This window comes from Saccopteryx bilineata, chromosome 6 (assembly GCF_036850765.1).
Source record: "Saccopteryx bilineata isolate mSacBil1 chromosome 6, mSacBil1_pri_phased_curated, whole genome shotgun sequence".
NCBI lineage: Eukaryota > Metazoa > Chordata > Mammalia > Chiroptera > Emballonuridae > Saccopteryx > Saccopteryx bilineata.
This window is the reverse complement of record NC_089495.1, coordinates 34,038,627-34,056,867: the sequence shown is the minus strand read 5'-3', so window position 1 is coordinate 34,056,867 and position 18,241 is coordinate 34,038,627. Positions and strand designations below refer to the sequence as shown.

At 40.6% G+C, this 18,241-nt stretch overlaps 2 protein-coding genes across 6 annotated transcripts in view; one reads left to right on the top strand and one right to left on the bottom strand.

Annotated features, from left to right (window-relative positions):
• The window catches only part of HOOK3 (hook microtubule tethering protein 3), a 96,788-nt gene extending 90,978 nt beyond the window's left edge, over positions 1-5,810 (bottom strand). The window contains exons 1-2 of the mRNA XM_066234104.1: positions 5,622-5,810; positions 54-139 (exon numbers count right to left, since the gene is read on the bottom strand). Of these exons, the coding sequence (XP_066090201.1) occupies positions 54-139; positions 5,622-5,678 (143 nt within the window). The 5' untranslated portion in view covers positions 5,679-5,810. The remainder of the gene's footprint in view (positions 1-53; positions 140-5,621) is intronic.
• Positions 5,811-6,059: 249 nt separating this feature from the next.
• The window catches only part of RNF170 (ring finger protein 170), a 30,423-nt gene continuing 18,241 nt past the window's right edge, over positions 6,060-18,241 (top strand). The window contains exons 1-2 of one of the 5 annotated variants that reach the window (XM_066234118.1): positions 6,070-6,266; positions 13,451-13,594. In XM_066234118.1, the coding sequence (XP_066090215.1) occupies positions 13,458-13,594 (137 nt within the window). In that variant the 5' untranslated portion in view covers positions 6,070-6,266; positions 13,451-13,457. The other 4 variants (XM_066234121.1, XM_066234122.1, XM_066234119.1 and 1 more) reach the window with 4 other exon arrangements.

Here is an 18,241-nt window from a genome sequence, read left to right as displayed (position 1 = left end):
ATCGAATACCCATGTATTAGCACATATAAATAGATAAAGGAATGTCCTCTTACATTTTTTGAAGAACCTGGGCCATCACAACCCCATTCGTTAAATCTTCCACAGACTGGCATGGTGCATCCACATTAAATGTCTGGATCTGAAGTGAAAAAAAGATTCCATGGTTAACTATATAGAAGATTGCTTAGGCTTCTTTTTGTGAGTCTCACATCTTGCGAGTTGTAATAAATTTTAGAAGGCAGAAGAGTTGGAAATATTTTCCCTTACGGGAAATTTCCTGCAGGTTATTACTGTATTGTTTTTCCTTTTGACAAAAAAGAAATTGTGGAGGACACTAGGTGACTTCCCAACATCCATTCTACTCACAGATGATCAATCTAAGATAGTTATGGTATCTCTATTCCCTCTACCAATGACTCACACAGGGATGCACAAGGCAAAGACAATCTGGACCAAAGAGATGCAAGGGAATGCTTACTTGAACTTCTGGGAAACAAGAGCTTATCTCCTCTTGATGTGAATAAACATATTGCCTCAATTGCCACTAACAGTCATTTTATGACTATTAAGGGAGTCTCTCTTAGGATGAGGCCAATGCAGTGGAATGCAGAGGAGAGTTACAGAAAAACTAAGTCCTGAAGGCCAAAACTGAGCCACTAGAATTAAAAAACCCTGCAGTCTCCTGTTATGTGAGATAAATCTCTTAAGATTTATTTTACTCACAGCCAAAAATATCTATACAAATGTATAAGTCACACTACAGTTAGGTTAAACATTTAATTCACTTTGATTTTCAATGTATTCTGAATTAGAACTAACTTTGTACTGATCATCTTGATGCGGCCAAAAAACAGCAGAAATCATTTCCATGAGTAAGATAATATAGCTGAGCCAGCAATGATTACACCCAGAAGTGCAACCAGGACTCAAAAGGAAATAAATCACCGAGGACAGACAGATACAGGCCCTGCTGTCAGTTTATTGGTTAGTAAAATGAAAGAGTATCATTGGAAATGTAAACAGCAAGCACAAAGATTAGAAATGAGAGGGATACAATCTGGGAATGAAAAGCAGCTGGACTGGGTGGGAGTTAGAAAACGAAAGAAGAGATAAAACAGGGAAAAGAGTAAAATGGTAAAAGATAGAGTTAAAGAGGAAACATTATTGTGCAAAAAACCTCATTAGCCATGTTAGGACTTTATCCTAAAAGCAATAGGGCGTGAGCAGGAGAGTGGGGCTATGAGATCTGCACTGTACCGGGCTGGGCAAAAGTAGGGTTATAGCTGTGAATACACAAAACTTTATGCTTTACTATTTATTAATTACTGTTATTACTCTTCATATGAACTGCAAACCTACTTTTGCCCACCCCTGTATAAAGATCACACTGATTCTGTTGACAATCAGTATCTTCATTAAGTGAATTCTTGCTGTTGCTCACCTTGCAGTGACCTTGATTGATTAGCTTACGTATCTACTATATATTTCAGGAAGGCAGCACAATAACATTTAAGGATAATTGCACCTACTGCATTGAGGTATAATATTCTACCTGAAGGGTCATAACCTCTCTTTTGATTTCGAGAAGCTGTTTTAACACCAACCTCCTATTACCCTCCCTGACAAAAGCAGGAGCAGAGTAAAGCATGAAATCACCTGGAATTAGTATTTCTAAAGCAGTGATTATTAACCGGGGGCAATTTTACTCCCTATGAGACATTTTTGGTTGGTACAACTGTAGAGCAGAGGTTCTCAAAGTGTGGTGTATCCAGGCCACTAAAAATAGCATCTCCTGGAAACTTGTTAGAAATGCAGAATATCAGGCCCTAGCCCAGACCTTCTGAATTACAAACTCTGGACATGGGGCTTACCCTTACTATCAGTGTTTTAACAAGTCCTCTGACGATGTTAACAATGCTAAAGCTTAAGTGCCACTTCTTAGTTCTAAACTGAATGCACTTGAAACACAGAGGTGTTATCCCTTGTCCAAAGTCACCCACAGTTAGTATGAAACAAAAATCAAAATTTGAACTCAAGTGGTCTAATTTCTGAACCTATATTAACTATCACGTTATATTGACCCTCGATTAAAAAATACATTAAAACTTAAAAAAATAGATGCTTTAACTTTTGTATATCTGATTTATTTGTTCAATAAAGAAAAAAACATTATTGGAGAATGGACTTAGGCGGAGCACAGAGAATGGAATGGGGAAGATACCATCATAAAAAATTATACCCTCTCTTAATTTTACACACTAGTGTACATTTTATAGGCTGCTAAGTAAGTAATATGAAAACTGTAAGGACATGTTAATGTTACTGGCTTCCCAGAAGAAATGTACTGAGCCTATGTGATGAATAGGAAAGAGCAATTTTTTCACGTACTGTTCAAGAAATTAAGCTTAACAGATGTAATAGGCAGGGCGAGTTTTCTAACAGGTAAGAATCCATTTTTGACTCAGAGGGTGGGGAGAGGAGGTAGAGTGGAAATTTTCAAGCACATCCTGCTGAACTTGCTTGAAGCATAAACTTTGATTTGGAATTTAAGCTTAAGATGTTTCCCATTGGTGGGGTGATACTTTGCTTTTCATAAGCATATCTCTTTCAACAAAAATTTGAGACATTTGGTTCTTGGGCTAGTATGCTCTCTGATACAACAGCAATCAATATCTGGCATTTGGGGCAATGAGATGTTTCACAGAAATGAATTCTGCACACTAACTCATCCCTTCAAGTGCTTTACCCTTACTAGTGGAAGAATTTCTAAATTATATTATAGACCTCTTACTTCAAACTAAATGGTATATAGTTAAAATAAACTTTTGAGATTCAGGATCATAACTATGATCTTCAATAACTGAACACAGAGGCTCTTGAAGTATCTAAAGCTGTCAGCTCAAAGATCGAGTCACCCAGGCTGAACTTGGAGTTCGTGCACCTTCTACGTTACTGACAGCTGTCTGTATTTTGCCGAGTGTTCCAGGTACTCTCTAACTTGCTGTGTGCAAAGAAACCACACGACCAAGTTGGCTGTAAGTTTGTGTAAAATAAAGCAAATTATTCTAAATGGGAGTCTTTTCTTTGGAGTGTATTATATACATTTCCCCTTTCATTTAATTTTAGAATTGTGTTCAGCATTAACCTGACTTACAGGCACCAGGGGAGCTATGAGACTAAATGTATATTTTCAGCTACCTCAAACATTTCCCACATAAACATTCTGCTTTTTATAATGACAACCAAAAGAGAACAAACCTAGCATTTAAACTCCTTTAGTTTGAAACATTTCAATGTTCAATGTTTTTATGTTTCCAAATTTTAGAATTGTACATCTTTGTGTGAACTCTGCTCTCCAGTTTTGTCCCTGGTAATCTCTAATCTTATCTTCTCCAGAACTTTTTTGCCTGATGAGCCTTCCGGTGGCATTTCAAAAAGCCTTTTCTACAATGTCATATTCCTTGTCCTCCCTCTACAACTGATAACTTGGATTACCTGTTTGGACATTTTACCACAGGGGTCGGGAACCTTTTTGGCTGAGAGAGCCATGAACACCACATATTTTAAAATGTAATTCCATGAGAGCCATACAACAACCGTGTACATTACACATTATCCAATAAAAATTTTGTTTTGTCCTGGAGAACAGCTGTGATTGGCTCCAGCCACCTGCAACCATGAACATGAGCGGTAGGAAATGAATGAATTGTAATACATGAGAATGTTTTTTATTTTTAATGTTATTTTTTTTTTATTAAAGATTTGTCTGTGAGCCAGATGCAGCCATCAAAACAGCCACATCTGGCTCATGAGCCATAGGTTCCGGACCCCCGTTTTACCAGATTCTAAATAGATCCTCTCACATTCTGTGTTTCTGTTAGTATCCCTTCAAATTTCCCTCTAGGATTCTTCCTAAATTATATTTATTAGCATTTCTCACTCAAATAACTGCACTACTATCTTTTTGACAGAGGGCTTTGAAATACACCTCTGTGTATTTCATGACCCCTCTTTCTAGACTTTAAATAATGTAGCCCTACTTCCCACTCAATTAGTTTCTTCATCTTTGCCCTCCTGCCCCTTTCCCTAGCATGGAGAGAGGCTCCACTTTGTACAGACTCAAAACCGCACATTTCAAGATCCTTAATCTTCTGTTTGCAACCTCTGCCAAACCTATTCCCTCCAGTGTCAAAGAATGTGGTAATTCTTTCCTTTATCTCTCCTCTGCTTAGTCAAACCTTGGCCACATTGTGCAGCTTATTAGTTTTTCTCTCCTCTAAAATCCATCTCCCCGCCTGAAGCTGGAACCCATTACAGTTGTAAACTGTATGCTATTATTGTAAACCATCTGAAATCCCAACAATTGGCTAATATAAAAGTTAATATATATTATCAAGCTCTGCCATTGGATGTACTGTTTCAGAAAACATAATTTGATTCATGATACAAGCCAAATTATGAAAACCTCAGACTATTTTCATTATATTTGGTAAAACCACCCTAAGGTAATAATGCTTCTCTAACCTTTCCACCAAAGTACCTCGACATAGGCGAGTGACATCTACACCCGCCAGGGATCATCTGAACTTGTAACCCAAGGCACCGCTAAAAGATTTGACATTTGTTTTACCTTTAACACTAAGACAAATTAAGTAGTCATCCCCATAAATGTACTAGTGTTTTATTCTAGAAACGATACTTAACATTTTTAGCAATGAATAAAACAAATGCTCCCGAAAGAACCACTAGGTTTATCCCGTGGCTCTGAAGACTTCTACATACATGCACGTAACAGGAACTGACACCACAGTTCGGGAAACGCACAAGCATGGGTTTTATGTCCTGCTCTTGAAGAGGCTGCTAAAGGTGCAAATGCTGGCACCAGAATCGAACACACATACTTATTTTAAAACGTGAGGATTTTAATAAGGGTTCAGTAATTTAACATTGGAATCAAACAACGTTGCCCCCAAAATGTCGGGTTCCATTACTGATCCCAAAACATCTCCCAAATTTTTCATCTTCACAACCTTTATTAAGTACCTCCACACCGCTTGCTTTCTAATCGCTAAAGTGCATCTCGCATTTTAGTGTTTCTAGGTGCCTTTCTGCATTTTTCCTACCCTCCCTTAAAAGTACTTCTCCTTCTCCAGTGGGCCGACTCGGCCCTCAAGGGGCTGCGCTCCATCCACGAAGAACATTACAACAAAGGCGAGGAGCGTCGTAACCAAGGGTCCCGAGTGCCTCTATCGGCTGCCTGGGAGGCAGGGAGAAGCAACGCTTGTGTCCCTGGGAGCCGAAAGAAAGAAGCGCCAGCGCCTCCGCAGCTGCAAACAACTGTAATTACAATGCCGCCTGCACCTCATCATTAGCCTCCACCCAGGCCAACACCTCGGACCCTGAGCCGAACCTCCCGCGCCCCGCGGCTCCCCGCCGACCCCCGCCCGGCAGCGGGGGTAGTCGCGGCCCGCACCGGCGTCCGCGGGCTCCGCCCGCCCCAGGCCCCGGATGTGACGGCACCGCTGTCCTGGGCGCTCGCCCCCCGCGACAAGCATGGGGGGGATCCCGGAAAGGCAGCCTGACGGAGGGGGTCTTCCTCCGACTCGCCGGTCGGCACGTACCCAAGTGAGAAGGCTCTCGCACAGCTCCACCCGCTCCGCAGACTCCACGTTGAACATCTTCCCCTGCTGGGGCTTGGCAGCGCCTCCCCACCTCGCCAGAAGCCGCTGCCGCTCGGGCTGGTGCCGCGTCGGAGGGTTCGGGGAGCGGATCTGGCCTCGGGCCCACCTTGTCCTCGGGCCCGGCCGGCGACTCTGGTCCGGCGCTGGCAGCAGCTCCCGCACCGTCACCCCCGGTGCCCCTCCTTCCTTTCACTCAGGACGCGCGTCCGCTGCGCGCGCCCCCGGCCACACCCGCAGCTCCGCGTCCCCGCCCCCAGCCCAGGCCGAGCCACGGCCTACCGGCCACTACACGCAGTCGCGCTCCGGCCGGCCCGCCTCCCCGCCGCCCCGCCGCCGCCGCGCGCGCGCGCCCCGACGCCGGCCCCTGCGTGTCTCGGCGCGCGCGTGCCGGGCCCTAGCGGCGACAGCGGCTCCTCCGCGCGCGTCCTCACGGAAGCGCGGCAATGCGCGTGCGCCTGTGCCCGCGCTCCAAAGTGGAAAGGAGACAGCTAGTGGTTGCCCGGGAGGGGAGGCGGGGGCAGTCCCCGGAAATAATCTGTACCCTCAGTCACCGGGAGTTGGCGAGGTATCCTCTGCGGTGGAGAGGTACGCGCCCCCTCCCCACCCCTACCGGCCTCAGCGCCGCGACCGCCCACGCCCTCCCGAGTCCCGGCCTGCGGAGCTGCTTGCAGGGTCGGGCGTGGGCGGCACTGCTGGGGGTCGCCTCGGCGCTCCCGAGGCTTTTCGGAGCTAGGGAGTCGCTGCCTCGGGCTCCGGGACCCCGCTTTCCTTCGGGATACCTAGGCGAAGCGCCGGGGTCGCCGGTCTCACCCAGAATACCCCGGAGACGGTGGAAGGGCCGAAGTGGCGGGCGTCTCAGTATTCTAGGTGGGCTTGACAGCCGGCGAGGAGAGCCTGCCAGCCTTCTTGGGTTACGCGGTTCCTCGACCCCCTGAAAACTTGAGTGACTTAAAGTAGTGATAGGGTGTGCCCCAGTTCGCCGATCTTTGAGGACCGACAGTTGCAAGGGCCTGTTTTCTTCCAGTGTCTTGCTGCGAAGCGTTGACGTTCTTCCTTAATACCTGGGTGGATGGTCCGCAAGCTCTCACCTTAGGTGTGAGCCTCTGCAGGATTACCGATAAATTTTTATGCTATATGACATGTGGGAAATTGCATACAACATACATATTTAAAGATTAATAAAACACCCACGTAAAAACAACATTGCTGGTTCCACAGGAGTTCACCCACACCTTGCATTCCCAGCTGAGCTCAATTTCCTCTCTAGACTGATTACCTTGCTTTTCCTTATAGCTTTTCCACCTAGGTACGCATGCCTAAACAGTCTAGTTTTACTTGCCTGTTTTGGGACTTTTTTGAGTGGGATCATATTGTGTTACTCTGTGGCTTTGACCTAATGGTGAATCTGCGTATATCTGTAGGTAATTCTTATTGTTGTCTAGTATTACATTGTATGAATATAACTTTATCCGTTTTACTGTTGATGGGCATTTAGTTATTCTAGTTTGGGGATAGTAAGAACAATGCTATAAGCATTCTTAAATGTACATACTAGTGCAACTATGTAAGTTTTTTAGAACGCATTCTTTTAGAGTCCTAGGAGAATTGTTGAGTCTTAGGGTATGCGTAACTTTACAAAATAACGCCAAACTCTTATTGGAGGTGCAGTAAATTTAATTTCCCAGGACACATCTTTTACTCTGGTTTGCAGTTCCTGGAGCCCTTTCTTTCCGTAGTAAAAGTAAGTTTTGTCAGTGAGCATTCAGAATGATCAGGATGGTACTGACTTTTTAAAAATGATATAGAGCACCAGTTAACAGTTCATATGACGATTTTTTGTTTTGTGAATGTAAAAAAATCTTACTTGGGCCCTGGTGGGTTGGCTCAGTTGTAGAGCGTAGGCCTGCATGTGGAAGTCCCAGGTTTGATTCCTGGTCAGGGCACACAGGAGAAGCGCCCTTCTACTTCTGCACCCCACCCCTTTCTCCTTCTCTCTCTCTCTCTCTCTTCCACTCCCACTGCCGTGGCTCGAATGAGCATATTGGCCCTGGGCGCTGAGGATGGCTCCATGGCCTGCCTCAGGAGCTAAAATAGTTCATTTGCCAAACAACAGAGCAGGGACCCCAGATGGGGGTTGCCATGCGAGTGCATGCGCGAGTCTGTCCCTTTGCCTCCCTGCCTCTCACTTGATTAAAAAATATATATTACTTGAAGTCTCCTCAATGGTCTTGCTTTTAAACATTCTTTTTCTACACTAAGGGTAGAGAAACCTTTTTTTAAAAAAATTGATTTTAAAGAGAGAAGAAAGGAAAGAGAAAGATAAAGAGAAACACTGATTTGTTGTTCCACTTATTTATGGATACATTGTTTGATTCTGGTATGTGCCCTGACTTGGACCAAACCCACAACCTTAGCATATGTGGACGATGCTCTAACGAACTGAGCTACCCAGCCAGGGCAAGAAACCTTTAGAAATGATAAATATGTGTCTCACCTGCCTTTGTTTCCTTCAGTGTTTTGTGATTCCTTGTTAAACCAGATTTCCTACATTCAATAATAAGTTGTTTCTGTAGAATTCCTTTCACTTTAAGTGACTATTACCTTTTTTAGGCAAGCAAGGTCAGTAGGTGAGCTGACTCCCCTATAGCTAGTCATTGTTGGATGTGGAGGAGAACAAGATGCTAACTAACCCTTTCTTGAAGGACTGTGGTATAATGAGCCCCTAAACTCCAGCTGCTCAAGTTTTCAAGGCTTTGACACAATTGAGTTAGGTCTCCTTTTTCGTGACAGATTGCTTGTCCTAATGCATGTGTGCATGATATTGCAATGCTCTTGACGTTTCATTGTGTAGCTCCAATTACCCTCCACGAAGGAAATTATTTTATAAGCTTCTTGGACGTCAGTAATTGTTTCCAGAGCCATGTGGCCATCACATTCCTACATGACCTTTTACATGAGTTCCTACATGGGTACAAAGACAGTGAGTTTATCCTTTGAAGTTATGGAATTTCCTAACTTTCCCTTATTTTCGTGTGTGTGTGCGCGCGCGCGTGTTCATGCGTGCGTGTTTCCTGAAAACTTTGGAAAAGAGCAAAGAGAGGTGAGTAGAACTTAGCTGTCTCTACTTACTCTGGTTAATTGGAGACTAGTTCTTATGTATAGCTGTTTATTACATTCAAGTAAACATGGTGGTGCCCTGCGTGACAATGTTCCCAAGTTTATCCTGTCTTGCCAGGAAATATATAATTAAAGCTTTGATTAAAGATAGTATAAGATGCTACACTGTGCAACTATGGGGAAGGTATGGCTATGTTTTATCATGGTTCTGCTGATTCCTTGACAGTTGTTAATAACAGTAATCAAAATATTACAACTTCCATTTACTGAGAGCCTATATGTGTCAAGCAATATGCTAAGTATTTTTTCTTCATTATTCCCTAAACTCCATAAAACTTTTTTGCCAAAAAGTGGCAGTTTGATATGGTTCAAATTAATATGTGTTTTACATATATAAAAGCTGAGGCCCATATTTTACATAAGTATACAGTTGTCTGACTCCAAAGCTTACGCTTCTTTGATATATTAAGGTATTCCTCACTAATACTTGGCAAGCTAAGCAATAACAGAGCCAAAGCTAGAAACCAGTTCTGCTTCTATCAATTATCAACTCAGTTTCCAAGATATACAGTGTTTTATTTCTGTAAATCTCTAATAGTTAAAAACAGTACTAGTAACACATTTTCATAATTGACAGGATTCTATGAAATAGATTGGGTACCATGTTCTATCTATAAATTTAATAACCTTGTTTCTGAGGTTGAAGTAAGCTGCAGTTAGTGCACTCACTGAGATCTTTATAAGGCAGCATCCAGAAACAGGTGGTAGGTAAGAATGAAGCTGGAGCCAGGCATTTTAAATCTGAGCACTGAAACCTAACTTTCATCTCGGGAGGAAGCAGGCACTGGCTCTTGTTTTTATTTTTGTTGTTAAAGTAATACGTGCTTGGAAAGAATCCAGACTATAAAACCGTTTCCTGGGGAAGGGGAAGATCCGGCTTTTCCAGTCCTGCTCCCCACTTGTAGCTACTTTAAAGTTTGGTATTTATAGTCATGAATATTTTCTAATCTAAAAAACTCTGGATCCTTGTTTTTGTTTTTGTTTCTATTCCCAAAAAAACCCCTCTGGATCAGAGAAATGTAGTGGTGGAAGGAACCGAAGGAATCCTCAGGTCCAGCTTTTACACTTTGCAGAAAATGAGAGGTCCTATGAGATAAATGAGGTCACAGTTGTAGTAGCAAAATTGGAGCTAAACTCCCTGCAATGCTTGGGCTTCAGCTAAGAGGCTGTGATTTTGAACACAATCAATAGCTCTGTTCTGTTCAAGATAAAAACTGACTGTGAAAAGCAAAAGTTGGACAGTTGAAGTTCAGATCGACTTTGGAATTCATTTGCAAAATTGAGGTATATCGTCATCTCAAGTAGAAAAAGAAAATTTTATTGTTTATCCCCTGTAATCTTAGAGTGGCCTCTTTCCAAACTGAGGGGGCATTATAATACCTCATTTTTGAGCCACTAGCTCCTACAGTTCCTCTTTTTTTTAAATTTTTTTTCTTTTTATTTATTCATTTTACAGGGGGGCAGAGAGAGAGAGAGAGAGAGAAGGGGGGAGGAGCAGGAAGCATCAACTCCCATATGTGCCTTAACCAGGCAAGTGCAGGGTTTCGAACCAGCGACCTCAGCGTTCCAGGTCGAAGCTTTATCCACTGCACCACCACAGTCAGGCTACAGTTCCTCTTTTATACCCTGATGATATGTAGAACTGCTGATGGAATTGAACTACTGAAGCTCCCTACAAGTAGGTCAGTCATCATTAGTAGTTCTCCATGTGAGAGCCCCTAGGTTTAGCTAGGATTTCTACATGACAGGAAAATGCTACTGATCTCTCTGTTTCTCTGAAATTTATAAGCCATCTCCCCTCCTACCCTTCCTCAGCCCAATTACCTTCTTCAGTGATTGTAGAATTTGTGGAAATAAAAATTAACTCTTCATTTCAATGACATTGGGAACGTCTGTATAAAATGATAGCAAATAACATTATATGGCTATGCAATACTTAACATATCCTGGATCTCTGAGCTCTTGGAAATGTTCATGAAGTAACATATTAAGGGTGTAGTTATGGATATATATATATATATATATATATATATATTAGAATAAATACATATAATTAGAACAAAAGAATATAGTCACATTACCACCAATTACGCCTGGAAGGACATAGAAACAAATGTAACCTATTAAAAAAAAAAGTACAAAGTAGTAAACTCCCTAAATGTATTGCATAGGAGAAAATCCTCACAACTCTGTGAAATAATTAGATTCAGTAATTAGACTGGGAATCTCAACCCAGTGGATAACATTTTGCTTGTCTTTGGGCAGATGCAAGTAGTTCTCACTGCCCTAAGGACTTTTGGCACAGCCATAGCATCTCTGATTAAAAAAGAGGAAACCTGATAAAATAAAAATCTAGCCTGACCTGTGGTGGCGCAGTGGATGGAGCCTCGACCTGGAACACTGAAGTCGCTGGTTCGGGACCCTGGGCTTGCCTGCCTGGTCAGGGCACATGTGGGAGTTGATGCTTCCTGCTGCTCTTCCCTTTCTCTCTCTCTCTCTCTCTCTCTTTCTCTCTCTCTCTCTCTCTCTCTCTCTCCCTCTCTCTCTCTCTTTCTCCTCTCTAAAATGAATAAATAAATAATTTTTTAAAATCTACATTAACTACATGGCCCACCCCTAGATCATATGAGGCTCTTCAATTTCAATTTGCAATTTATTTGTTCTTTTGAATAAAAATACTGAAGGCTCTTTTCTAGTTTCCTGGTGTGAACCTTCATCATGAATATTTGAAACCTGTAATTAGAAAGTTCCTCAGATATCAGGCCATTACTATGTGTAAAGCTGATGAAAACCTCCTTTGATCTGTTTGTTTAAATTTCTTCAGTGAGGTAATTTTCTTAACAAGCAGCCAGTTCAGATTCTTTCAAAGGTCTTAGACTTTCACACTCAAAGATTCTTCTTACCAGAATATCCTGATTAACGATAATGAATAAAACTCTTTTCACTGCAGTAAGTTAAATAAATACAGAATTTTATTTTAATTATGAATAATCATACACTTAATTGAATGTGTATTTACTTTATTTCCATTTAGGTATCTCATAAGCCTTTAACCTTGACTGTTTTGCCATCTGAAAAACATGAATTACCTGTGATATTTGGACTCCACTGTGGTTGGGCTGTCTCCCCTCAGACCTATCGAAATTTGGTGTTACCATTTCTCTCTAGTTTAGTCTTTGAGAAGGAGCATTACATATCCTCCCTTTTCTCTTCATAAGGAAATGCAGTCTGAGAGTGATTCCATATTCCAGGCAGTTCAAAGAATTCTGAATCATAAGCTGACCTTAGTCACAGGTGAGGCTAATAGTTTTTCAAGCACCAGAATTTTCATGAATTCAAGTAGGCTTAATATAGATATGAATTTCCTATAGCCTCATTGTCATTCACTTTTCAAATTACTAACACTCTAAGTAAGGCAAGTCACTCTTTTTTAAAAAACATATATTATTAGGTCCTACTGTGTTCAGGGCACTACGTTAGGTAATATATGTCTATGTACAGAAAAGACAAATTTTCCTTCTCTATCATGGATACAAACATGATAAATTCTATGATGTACATTTAATGCTATGAAGGAGAAGAGGGATCTGATCTACTGCAGAATTTATTTAGTATTAAGAATAAGAATCCTGACCAGGCAGTGGCACAGAGGATAGAGCATCAGACTGGGAGTCGGAGGACCCAGGTTCAAGACTCTGAGGTCGCTGGCTTGAACGCGGGCTCATCTGATTTGAGCAAGGCTCACCAGCTTGAGCCCAAGGTCTCTGGCTTGAGCAAGGGGTCACTCGCTCTGCTGTAGATCCCCGGTCAAGGCACATATAAAAAAGCAATCAATGAACAACTAAGGTGCCGCAACAAAGAATTGATGCTTTTCCTCTCTCTCCCTTCCTGTCTGTCTGTCCCTATCTGTCCCTCTCTGTCTCTCTCACTGTGTCACACACAAAAAGAAAAAAGAGCAGTTGGACATGAGGAATGTCTTTTTTTTTTTTTTACAGGGACAGAGAGAGGGATAAATAGGGACGGACAGACAGAAACGGAGAGCGATGAGAAGCATCAATCATCAGCTTTTTGTTGCAACACCTTAGCTGTTCATTGCTTTCTCATATGTGCCTTGACCACGGGCCTTCAGCAGACTGAGTAACCTCTTGCTCGAGCCAGCGACCTTGGGTCCAAGCTGGTGAGCTTTCACCTAGGGGTCTGGAACCTGGGTCTTCCGCATCCCAGTCCGACGCTCTATATACTGCGCCACCGCCTGGTCAGGCTGTCTTTATTTCTTAAAGGAGCTAAGCTTGAAGAGAAAAGGCTATATTTTTATTTTGTTTTCTAAAAATGTAAATGGATGATGCATTATAGTAATTGTTTTCCTTAAAGGAAATAGAATTCTGTACTCTCCAAACTAATGTCTGGCAAATTTAAAAGAACTCATTAAAGGGACAGTCCATCCTGGAGTTGTACTTAATGCAACCTACTGTAAGTGGGTACTACAAAAATATGGAATATATATACTATAAGTCAGTTATACTTATTTTTTTTTAGTAATTTTTTTTTCAGTATATCATTTGTGACTTTCATCTTGTTTATTTATATTTTAGACCTGGAATGGCCAAATATCAGGGTGAAGTTCAAAGTTTGAAACTGGATGATGATTCAGTCATAGAAGGAGTAAGTGACCAAGTACTTGTGGCAGTTGTGGTCAGTTTCGCTTTGATTGCTACCCTGGTATATGCACTCTTCAGGTGAGACTAAAGGACAAAAGAATTGAAATAAAATATATGTCCAAGGCCACTGACTTTCTCACTGCTTCTAGTGATGTTTAGTACTTAATAAGAAAAGCAAGTAATAGATCTCAGTGATTGTGTATTTACTAAGCTATTTTATTTTCCACTGGACCCTAAGTGCTACCATACATTTTTCCTGACATCAGCTCTTATCACATAAAATTTAAATTTATTATCCATATTTTGAATAAAATATCACTATTTTCTGTAGTGAAAAGACAACCTGCAGAATGGGAAAAATATTTCAAATATATATCTAATAGGGCCCTTGTAGCTAAATATGTGAAGAACACAAAACTCAATAATAAAAAGACAAATAACCCAGTTAACAGGCAAAGGATCTCAACAGACATTTCTCCAAAGAAGATATGTAGTGACTAATAAGCACAGAAACAGATGTTTGACATCATTTTTCATCAGGGAAATACTGGTCAAAACCACAGTGAGATACAACTTCACATACATTAGGATGGCTAGAATAAAAAAGTCAGATAATAACAATTGTTGAGGATGTGAAAAATTGGAATCCTTATACACTGCTGCCGGCAATGGAAAAATGGTGCAACCATTTTGAAAACTATCAGTTCCTCAAGTGATTAAACATAGAATAACCATATGACTTAGCAATTTCACAATGTCATATAATCATGAGCATTCATACCCATGAGAAATGAAAACATTTCTACACAACAACTTGTACAGGAATGTTCATAGTAGAATTTATTGTTCCTAATATCCAAAAGGTACAAACAAGTTAAATATTCAACAGATGAATGAATAAACAAAATATGATATATCCATACAATGAAATATTATTCAACTATAAAGAAGAATGAGCTTGACCAGGCAGTGGCGCAGTGAATAGAGCGTCGGACTGGGATGCAGAGAACCCAGGTTCGAGACCCCGAGGCCACCAGCTTGAGCGTGGGCCCATCTGGCTTGAACAAAAAGCTCACCAGCTTGGACCCAAGGTTGCTGGCTCGAGCAAAGGGTCACTCGGTCTGCTGTAGCCCCCCAGTCAAGGCACATATGAGAAATCAATCAATGAACAACTAAGGAGCCGCAACGAAGAATTGATGTTTCTCATCTCTCTCTCCATTCCTGAATGTCTGTCCCTATCTGTCCCTCTCTCTGACTCTCTCTCTGTCCCTGTAAAAAAAGAAGAACAACGATATACTGATACATGCTATATCACATGAAATTTCAAAACATTATGCTAAGTGGCCTGACCTGTGGTGGCACAGTGGATAAAGCATCGACCTGGAAATGCTGAGGTCACTGGTTCGAAACCCTGGGCTTGCCTGGTCAAGGCACATATGAGAGTTGATGCTTCCAGCTCCTCCCCCCCTTCTCTCTCTCTGTTTTCTCTCTCTCTCTCTCTCTCTCGCTCTCGCTCTCGCTCTCCCTCTCTCTCTCCATTCTAAAATGAATAAATAAAATAAAAATAATTTTAAAAAAGACATTATGCTAAGTAAAATAAGCTGGATACAAAACGCCAGATAAGAGTCTTCATAAGTGTCCACAGTAGGAAAATCCATAGAGATAAAAGTAGATTAGTGCTTGTTTAGGACTAGAGTAGAAGATAGGGGTGTAGAGAATAATAGCTAATCGTGACTTGGTCTTTCTGGTGATTAGTTCTACACAGGAGCCATTCAAGAGCACACTCAGAGTCGCCTTATTAGGACAAAAGACATTCCTAACCCCAGGAAATTATAAGGGTTTCAAGAGCTCTATGTGAGGAATTAAGGACAGAGATCACTATATTTTGTTACCTCACACAGGGCCAATACATAGCGCTAAATGATGAGATTTTTGGTGAAACCTAAGACATAACTTTTCCAATTCTATAAGTTGCCCCCTCTTAATTGGACATGGTCTTGAATTTGTCATATGACTGAGTAGGAAATCAGTTTAAGTTCCTTTCCAGCTCTTAAGATTCAAATTCAAGGGGGCAAGGGAGATGTTGAGGGGAATACGGGGAGTGGGGATGCATTCAGGGCAACACTAGAATCTGTGTAAACACAAATTCAAATCAATTAAAAAAAAGATTCAAATTCAATTGGCAATTGTAATCTTGTTACTTCAACTGAAGTAATAAATTGATGATTTGAGGGAAGGGTAACATGTATAGTTTAAAATTCAAACAAAGGCCTGACCTGTGGTATTGCAGTGGATAAAGCATCTACCTAGAACACTGAGGTTGTGGGTTTGAAACCCTGGGCTTGCCTGGTCAAGGCACATACAGGAAGCAATTACTATAAGTTGATGCTTCCTGCTTCTCCCTCCTCTCTCTCTCCCCCTCTAAAAATTAATAAAAAAATAAAATTCAAACAAAGAAATGTTTTGTCTTCTGTAATTTATAACTTTTTATGTTGTGGGAAATATATGTATCATAAAATTTTCCATTTTCAGTATACAATTCAGTGACATTAAGTATATTCATAATGTCCTATAACCATCACTACTATTTCCAGAGCTTTCTCATCATTCCAAACAGAAACTCTAGCAATTTAACAATAACTCCCCATTCCTCCTACACCTGCTCCTTCTGTCTCAATGAATTGTATAATTCTATGTACTTTGTAAAGTGGAATTACATGATTTTTGTCCATTAGTGACTGATTTCACTTAGCATAATGTATTTAAGGTCTATGTGTGTTGTAGCATGTATCAGAATTTTGTTCCTTTTTATGACTGAATAATATTTCAGTGTGTGTGTGTGTGTGTGTGTGCACATTTTATCAATATTTTGATGGATAGTTGGGTTGTCCCCACCTTTTGGATATTGCGAATGATGCTACTGTGAACACTGGTGTACAAGTATCTCTCTTGAGTCCCTGCTTTCCATTGGAATTATTGGGTCATGTGGTAATTCTATGTTTAACTCTATGAGGAACCTCCAATCTATTTTTTACAGTGGATGTCCACAGTAATACAGAGTTGCGGTTTTGCATTCTCCTAGAAACACATAGGGTTCAAATTTCTCTACATCATTGCCAACACTCGCTTCTTTCTGTTTTTTCTTATAGTAGTCATTCTAATGGGTATGAAGTATATCTCAATATGGTTTTGATTTGTGTTTCACTAATAACTATTTGTATATCTTCTTTGGAGAAATGTTTATTCAAGTCCTTTGCCCATCTTTGAATTGGGTGTTTGCTTTTTTTGTTTTTGAGCTATAATAGTTCTTTATACTCGAGCATTAATCACTTATTAAATATGTGATTTACACATATTTTCTTTCATTTTGTTGGTTGTCTTTTTACCTTCTTGGTAGTGTCCTTTGATGCATGTAAGTTTTAATTTTGATGGAAAGAAACTAAAGACCTTCCAGTCACATCGTTTGTATCTGTGCTCTGAAAAATTATGACTGTGTTTTTCCAGTGAAAAAAGTACCAAAAAGCAAGGTGTTTAAATGGAGTTCAGGTAGTTCCATTACATTTATGTTGAAGTTCTGATTAGGTATTTGACTTGAAATTGCTTTTATGTCCTCTCTGAACTGATGATTACATTTTTTCAGCTTTTCTAAAATTTGAATTTTTTACTAAGAATTGAATAATCATAGGATAGCATTCCTTAATTTTCCCTATCCATTATAATATTAATTTAGGATTCTTATTGCTGTTGGGATTTGGTTCACCCAGAGTAAAGTCTTCTCCATAGAGTAATACCAGGATTGTGTGGACTTAAATATTGCTGTTAAAGAGGGTGCAGTTCAGAAAAAACTTCTACAGTCAAATGAAATTAAGCCATGACTCAGATATAAACATTCACCCCACCCTACCCATCTAACCACCACTTCTAACTTTCAGTACTCACATGTAGTCTATTAGCCACTGTCTTCTTGCCCTTTGATTCTCCACTTAATTGTTAACATTTTGGCATGTCTCCATTATATAATTTTAGTTTTTTTCCTCTGTCCCCCTCCCCTCATAGGTAAAAAGTTGGAAGAAGGACCTAATTAGATATGGGAAAGTGTTCAAATGTATGCAGAATATATAGAACTATATAGCTGCATATTTTGAAGAAATTGTACAAAAGAATTAAATATGTTCATTATTCTTTTATTGTTTGTAAGCCTAAAATTACATTAAATCCCCAAGGTACTAGGTCTCTAGATTTCATCATTCACCAGTTAAACCTAAAATGAGCCAATAATCACTGATCTCAGAATAGGCTAGAGCAGGGGTTGGGAACCTATGGCTCGCGAGCCAGATGTGGCTCTTTAGATGGCTGCATCTGGCTCACAGACAAATCTTTAATAAAAAAAAATAACGTTAAAAATATAAAACATTCTCATTACAATCCATTCATTTCCTACCGCTCATGTTCATGGTTGCGGGTGGCTGGAGCCAATCACAGCTGTCCTCTGGGACAACACCAAATTTTTATTGGATAATGCGTAAGATACACGGGTCATTGTATGGCTCTCATGGAATTACATTTTAAAATATATGGCGTTCATGGCTCTCTCGGCCAAAAAGGTTCCCAACCCCTGGCCTAGAGTGTTGAGTTCTGGAATTGTAGTACAGTTATATGCCATAATTTACCTTATTTAATTACCACTAGTTCTAGGTCAAAAATTAGACCCACAAAGAAAACTGA